This window comes from Panthera uncia (genome assembly GCF_023721935.1).
Source record: "Panthera uncia isolate 11264 chromosome E2 unlocalized genomic scaffold, Puncia_PCG_1.0 HiC_scaffold_19, whole genome shotgun sequence".
NCBI classification, from domain to species: domain Eukaryota; kingdom Metazoa; phylum Chordata; class Mammalia; order Carnivora; family Felidae; genus Panthera; species Panthera uncia.
Window position 1 is genome coordinate 16,818,555 of NW_026057588.1, and position 7,627 is coordinate 16,826,181.

The 7,627-nt window shown below is 49.4% G+C and overlaps 1 protein-coding gene across 1 annotated transcript; it reads left to right on the plus strand.

Annotated features, from left to right (window-relative positions):
- The first annotated feature begins 368 nt into the window (after window positions 1-368).
- KRTDAP (keratinocyte differentiation associated protein) lies at window positions 369-3,548 on the plus strand. The gene is made up of 6 exons (XM_049621075.1): window positions 369-470; window positions 1,861-1,899; window positions 1,991-2,032; window positions 2,202-2,246; window positions 2,930-2,977; window positions 3,341-3,548. Exons 1-6 carry the CDS (start codon window positions 384-386, stop codon window positions 3,377-3,379), a joined length of 300 nt encoding a protein of 99 aa, XP_049477032.1. The 5' UTR covers window positions 369-383; the 3' UTR covers window positions 3,380-3,548.
- Window positions 3,549-7,627: the final 4,079 nt, after the last annotated feature.

Below are 7,627 nucleotides of genomic sequence, written 5' to 3' on the forward strand. Positions count from 1 at the left end.
GGTAGGGTGGGAAAAAGCCTGAATTATAAGAGCAGAATGAAGGATGTAAGGGAAAGAGACAAAGGCAAAAGGAGAGGCTGCTTGGGTGACACTGCCAATCCCTTGGAGGGACAGGTTCAACCTGTCTCCATCCCAGCTCCCTTTGCATGAAGCACCCCATTGCCATCTCACCTTCCTAGTGCCTGGGGCAGAGTGTCAATTGAGAAATCCAAGATAAGTGGGGAACAGTCTACACCTCCCGCTCCCAGAGCCCCGGGGGCGGGCGACGGGATCTGGGGGTGAGTCAGTGGGGTGGGGACCCCATTTCTGCTCATATCCACCTTCCCGGGAATATAAAGGGCAAGCAGTGAGGCCCCGCCTCAGAGCACCCCAAACCTGGCACCATGAAGGTCCCAGTCCTTCCTGCTGTGGTTCTTCTCTCGCTTGTGGCGCTCCACTCTGCTCAGGGTGCCTCCCTGGGTACTTCCGAGGTGAGCGCGGCGCCTGGATTCTCTCATTCTTACCTATTACCTCCCTCAGTCCTCGATTTCTTTACCTGTACGCTCTACTGGACGTGTGGCTCTTATGTTGGACGCGATCTTTGCTTTGAATGCAAAGCAGGGGCTCTGAGGAAGGGAAGACAGGAGGAAGGGAGACAAAGTATCCCCAGGAAGACATGCAGATGGATGTGCTTTATTTCTGGAAGGGGTGGGGAGAGGATGGGCGGAGGCTGGACAACTGAATCCTGGGAGGAGACAGGGGCTGATGTTGGTCGTCTGGGCTCAGCCTCACCTGCGTTCTGTTGGTCTCCCAGGGAACGTCTTCCGGGAAACTGGAAGCTTCCTCCTGTCTCTGGAGCCCAGGCCATAGCAAGGATCCCTAGGCTGCAGTCTCCAGCCAGGAGGAACTGGAGGCCCCTCTCTCCCCATCTTCTCCCAAGGTTGGGGGAGAGTGTGCTGAATTTAAAAGTCTAAGATGGGGTCACGGGCACAACTGCTTGGGACCCAAGCAAGTGAAGTCGGTGAGCAGGCAGGCTGGCGGGGCCCCAGGGGAGGTGGAGGGAACCCACCCAGTGGAAAAAGGGACAGTCCATCTGGCTGTGGCTAAGCAGGAAACTGCACCTGGTGTGGCCAGAGTTTTAAAATTTTCAGGGGGAAACCGGGAATTTGATTTGGGTATTCTTACTAATTAAAAATGTTTTATCCAAATTAAAAAACAAAAACAGAACAGGCCAACCTACTGTAAGAGCTAAACATTTGGGTCTAGCCTGTAGGGTACCCGTTTGTGGCCTCTGTCACGGGAAGGAAGAAGTAAGGGACAATGAAGCCGGACAACTAAAGCAGGGCAAGTGGCAAGATGGGATGCTCTGAGGTCTGGGGGAGTGTCTGCATGGGGAAGGGAAATGGTGACTCCGACTTTGGTGGCAATGCAGTCACCAAGCAAACCAACCTCCGTCAGTTAGAGGCAGGCAGGGCACCTGGGCGGCCTGGCTCCTACCTGTGTGCTAACCTCCCCCACCTGGCTCTACGGGCTGAGCAGAGGTGTCTCAAGAGCAGCCCAAGTCAACTGCACGGCAACACTAGCTCGGTCTTCCTGGGAGGAGTCGTCTCTTCTCCACCCTTTGCACCTGCTGCCTGCCACGGGTGTAGGCCTGGGCTTTAGCTCCTCGCCCACGCCACTCTCCAATCCCTTCTCGCCGCCTTGCTCATCTGTCCACCATCTGTCTTACTGGAACAGAACAGGTTATCCGAGCCCCACGGAGGAGAACGGGCTGTCAGCTCGGGGACCCGCCTGTGGAGGAGGGCAGGGCTGGCAGAGAGGGTTTGGGGACGAGGACTTGCCCTTACGTGATCAGTAGGCTTTTTCCCCTTCACTTTCCAGGAAGAAACCACCATCGGTGATTACGCGGCAGGCCCTGAGGTAAACATCCTGTTTCCCCCCTCCCCGCCCCCAGTGTGAGTCTGTGCCCTCCTCCTTAGCCACCCTCACAATGCCCCGTCTCTCTGCCTAGAACTTTAACGCTCAGTTTTTGAACATCGACAAGTTGCGTGCTGTAAGTACCATTCTCCAGTGCTGCCCCCCAATATCCACAGCATAAAGATCAGTGCCTTGGTAGAGGGCTTGTAAAGCCACCGTGGACCCCTCACCTTTTTTAGGGGGCCAGGGGCTGAGCTCTGTCCTCCCCTGAAACTGATCCTCTTCTGGTCTCTCTGTCTCCACAGGCTTTTAAGCCCGATGAATTCCTGAACTGGCATGCCCTCTTTGAGGTAAGAGCGTGGGCACCCCTTCCTCTCCTTGACCGTTCACAGGCTTTCTAGGGTGGGGTCGACACGTTCTAGTGCTAGCCCTTTTGGGTCTTTCCTGAGTTCCAGGAGGGAGTAATTGCCCTGCTTGAATGTTGCCCGTCGGGAGAAAGTTTCTTCGGGAGGCTGACATGGCCACGCTTCTTTTCCGCACGAGGCAGGGGGGAGCAGGGCCATAAAGACAGTTCCAGAGAAGGCAGAACTTAATCAGCCAAGAGTTTCTTTGAACCCACATACCATCTACGAGGAAACTGAGGTCCTAAGTTGGGGGCCTTGCCCACACTTAGAAGGCAAAGTCCGCGACAGGGTGGGCTTTAGAGGCTGTGTTGTGAGACTCTGCTCACACTTGCTATGTGCCCCCCCCTACACACAGATACCTGGTCTCTGAGCCTCAGCTTCCTCACCTGTGATGAGGTCACGACAGTGCCTCCCTCAAAAGGTAGCCGTGCAGCCCAAATGAATGCATGCCTACAGAGCAGTCAGTATAAGGCAGACGTGGAACAAGGGCTCAGGGAATAGCAGCTCTTCTTAGAATCATAGAACGAGAACACCATGGCCACTACAGACAGCTCGTTCACTGAGCATTTACGGATCCACGTTCCCCTGACCTGTAACACATCAGTCTCGTTCTTTCTTTTCTCTCTTAGTCTATCAAAAGGAAACTTCCTTTCCTCAACTGGGATGCCTTTCCAAAGGTAAGAGGTGGTGGGCAGTAGGAGGATAGAAGTCGGTGGTGAGGGAAGCAGTAGACGATCTGGGAGGAAGGGCGGACAGGTAACGAGATAAACCTTTCTGTCACTAAAGCTGAGGGAAATCTCAGCTACTGTCTTTAGAGAATAAGACCTGAGATCAGGGTGGAGATTCCCTTCCATCGCTGCCCCCCCCCCCCCCCCCCCCCCCCCCCCCTGTCTTTACAGGGGACCCCCGGCCCCCCGGCCGGCGGTCCCCCCCCCCCCCCCCCCCCCCCCCCCCCGCCCTGCCCCGTCCTGGGCTTCAGGGGGACTCCAGCTCCCCGCACCTGAGGGTCCCCAGTCTGACCATACCCTCTCTCCCTCCAGCTGAAGGGTTTGAGGAGTGCAACTCCCGACGCCCAGTGACTGTTCCCCTCAAGACCCAGCACTGCTGACACCCACTGGAGGAGGGGCTAAGTGTGGGATCTGATCACCATCTTGTAATCACTCTCTCCGGGCTCAGCGACACCAATAAAATGTTTTCCAACCTGACAGCTCCTGTATGTGCATCTGTCCTTATCCCACTGGGCTCTAGGAGGGAATCAGGGTGAAGTAGACTCCAAGACTGGGAGGCAGAAGTCTTGAATTCTGAGAGGGTAGTAGGCAGTGATGAAGGAGGAGGTGGGAAGGGCTTATCAGGATGGCAAGAGACACCGTGTGTCCTAGCTCGTCAGGACTGGCTGACATACTTGAGGAGCATGAGGCTGCCAGTTGCTTGCTAAGATCCCCAGAATCTTAGCAAGGAATCAAACCTGCTTCTAGAACCACTGGTGCCCTCCCCCACCTGCCTTCTGAGAACCTGATTCCTTTGGTGGTGGCAACTTGGTATAACAGAGCCATCTGGAAGCCAAGGCTCAGTACACAGCGGAAATCATACGAGCTCATCTAAGATCCTTTTTTTTTTTTTTTTAGAATTAGGTAGGTAGGTTATAACCTATAAATAAAGAAAACTAGTGATGTGACCCTGTGCCTTTCTAAATCTCCACTTCTTTATCTGTGGAACGAGTGTGGACATAAACAAGGATGATAATAACTACCCTGTGGCGTTGTTATGAAAGTCAAAAGAGATAAGGCGTGTAAAGCCCCTTGCACAGGGCTGGGCATACAGTAGGTACTCAACAGTGACGTGTTCCCTCCATTCCTGTAAAGAGCTGCCGCAATGACCCAGAATCATTATTTACTCACTCCCCAATCACCCATCCAACCACTGACTGCAAAGGTCTTGAAACACGGAATGGCTTCCATTTCAGTTCTGCATACAGTATTCTGCATGGAATCTCTGTCTGCTCTGTGTCCTTAAAATGTTGAATTAGTTGGGATTAATTCTGGTTTCTCTTGAAAACAGAAAATCAGAGAGCAATGGACTTGTGATGGGCTTAAGTCAAGGTTTAACAGCTGCCCTCTTTACAGGACATGGTCTCCAGGTCAGTAAAATTCCACTTTGCGAGTTTCACTGACTTACATTGACTTTTGGCCTATACAAGCTACTGAGCTTGCAAACTGTGGCCTGTAGCTTACTTGTGGAAGTGGACTACAAAGGGAAATTAAATGTGGGGGGAAGCTAAAACTTCCTTTTTCCCTCCGCAATTCTCTGGCTGGCCTAAGAACTAAACTGACGGAAGACAGATTAACGGGAGAAAAGCATACAAAGTTATTTGATGTATTTTTACACATACCCAGGAGGCTTCGGAAGGAAAATGAAGACTCAAAGGGGCCATTAGGCCCAAAAGCTCATATACCTTTTTGCACGAAGAATGACAAGTTGTGGGGATGTGACCAAAGGGGCTTGGACTACGGGTAATATGCTGTGGGATAGTGATTAGGAAATAAATGGGGGAAACGAATGGAAGGTAAGGGTTATTTTAGTAGCTTTGTTTATACAGACTGGAGTTGACTCCAGGTCTCTGCTGATAAGAACGTTCTTCTCTTCCTGGTACGGGCAGGGCACCTTTCTCAAGGACAATTTTATGACCTGCTTTTAGGTAGAAAGGGCAAGAGAGTCCTTCCTGCATCTGCTGTTTCTCAACTGCCTTCAGCTTAAACAGCAGTGTTATTTCAGGGGGTGGCACGTTCTGAACCCCATCACTTGGTTCCTGTTTACAAAGAGCTTCCAGACAAGACAAGTAAGACATGTGAATGTTGCTTCTATCCTTCCTGTTGGCTAACGAACAATAATAGACACACACATAAATGAGATGCAACTTATAAATGGGATCATCAACAGAAAAGAAAAAAAAATGGAGGCTGCTCAAATGCCACAATCCTTTGAAATATTTAGCAAAGACTGAATGCTCGGAATTCGGGTGATAGGAATGAGAGTAGAGGAGGGAGGAGGGGAAGTCCTTAAGATGCATGTACTGAGTGGCTGGGTTTTAGGGGAGGCCAAGAGTCATCACACACAAGTCCAGAGCGTTTTTGAGCTAAAGCAGTTCTCCAGGTGTAGACCTGGGATCGGCAGCATCAGCATTACCTGGGAACTTTTGAGAAACGCAAACCTTGGGCCCACCCCATATCTGTTAGATCAGAAACTGGGGGGAGGGCACAGCGATCTGTGTTTTATCAAGCCCTCTAGATGATTCTGATGCACTGTAGCTTCAGGACCACTGAGGAAAGGAAAGCCAGAGAATGATTAATGTCAAATCAGCACATCTCCTTAGAGGGAGAGGCCATCCTATGGTAGGGGAGGGGCACCTGGAGGGGGGTGGTGACACTATTCGTGTTTTTATTTTTTCCTTAAATATACTGTAGGGGAGGAGAAATACCTTTTCATTCTACCCTTCTAGGTCTTGGCTAGGTCTCTGTAACAAAAGACAGATTAACAAGAGAAAGGCGTACACATTTATTTAATATAAATTTTACATGACACAGGAGCCTTCATAAGGAAATGAAGGCCTGAAGAAGTAGTTAACGCTGTTTTTGTGCCGGGTTTGATGAAGAGTGGCGTCATGGAAAAAATGCGATAGGATGAAGGGGTATAAAGTCAGCGTGGCAAACGAGGAAAACTTAGCAAGACGTGTTCATTCAGATTCCTCTTGTGGGGGACTCCATCTTGGAGATAAAGATGATCCTTTCCTCAGGGTATAGGGAAGGTACTTGTCGCGTGAGGGGTCTGCTTCAGGGGAAGGTCAGAGAGTCCTTCCTGCATCTATTTTCTCAAATTATTTCAGCTTGAAATGTTCACTATGCCAAGGCACCATATTTTGGGGTAACATGGCCTGAGCTCTGTCAATATACATTTTATACACACGTATACAGTATTTCACAGTAAGATGTTACTAAAACAAGAGATTATCTTTGAGTAACTTGTGAGTGCTAAGGGTATATACAGAGTAAAGTGATAATTTAATTCTAAGAGGACTGGAATCCTAAGGGAAAAAAAAGAAGTGTATACATGTTTGTGTAAACGATTGATGGATGTATTCTAGATCAAATGAAACTGACAAAAATACACCACCCCTGGCCAGGTGATTCAGAGGATTCAAAGAATGGAAGACAAGACCCCCTACTTTCTATGGAATGTGTAGGATGAGGAAGAAGCTAGGACATAGTCGCACTTCACTGTATACGTCATCCAAACAAGAGCATCTTGGGTAGAAACTATGCCACCCATTAAACACGATGTAGAGACATATGTTGAGATATGGAACAATTTCTAAGATAGAGTAAAAGGAAAAAAAGAAAGCAACAGAGAAGTGTGAATAGTATGTTCATAAAAGACAGTACAAATACATGTTCCAACATGCATAAAATATCTCTAGAATAAAACTCAAGAAGTAACAGCGATCACCTCTGGGGACTGATGTACTTTCACTCTGAGTCCTTCTGGATTTTATGAAAAAACAAAAAACCAAAACCAAAACCAAACCCATTTTTAACTCTGTGCACTCTTAAACATATTTAAAATAATATGTTAAAGGGGCGCCTGGGTGGCTCAGTCGGTTGAGTGTCCGACTTCCGCTCAGGTCATGATCTCACGATCCGTGAGTTCGAGCCCCATGTTGGGCTCTGTGCTGACAGCTCAGAGCCTGGAGCCCGTTTCGGATTCTGTGTCTCCCTCTCTTTTTGCCCCTCCCCTGTTCATGCTCTGTCTCTGTCTCAAAAATAAATAAACGTTAAAAAAAATTCTAAAAAAAAAATAATAATATGTTAAAGAACTAAAACTCTCTAAGAACCCTTTGCGTTTTCAGGAAACAGGGCCTGGCGCGCCTGGGTGGCTCAGTAGGTTAAGCGTCCGACTTCAGCTCAGGTTATGATTTCACGGTTCATGGGATTGAGCCTGCTGTGATAGCAATGACAACGCGGAGCCTGCTTAGGATTCTGTCTCCTTCTCTCTCTGCACCTCCCCCAGGCTCTCTCTCTCAAAAATAAACATTAAAAAAAAATAGCATTAAGGTAACAGGGCCCAGCCCATGAACTAGCCCAGACTGTGCACTTCTTACCGAATCAATGAAATCAATTTCCCATACCTCTTTGTTACTCAGTGTGGTCCTTGGACCAGCAGCATCAGCATCACCTGGCTTGTGAGACATTCCGAATCTCAGCCCAACTCACAGCTGATGAATCAGAATATGCATTTTAACAAGACCCCCCCCCCCCCCCCCCCCCCCCCCCCCC

Bases quoted from the DNA above. Each gene is read 5' to 3' on its own strand.
- KRTDAP (XM_049621075.1), top strand. From the start codon at position 384: ATGAAGGTCCCAGTCCTTCCTGCTGTGGTTCTTCTCTCGCTTGTGGCG. The intron at 471-1,860 runs GTGAGCGCGGCG...TTCACTTTCCAG, and splicing joins CCTCCCTGGGTACTTCCGAG to GAAGAAACCACCATCGGTGA. The intron at 2,033-2,201 runs GTAAGTACCATT...CTGTCTCCACAG, and splicing joins ACATCGACAAGTTGCGTGCT to GCTTTTAAGCCCGATGAATT.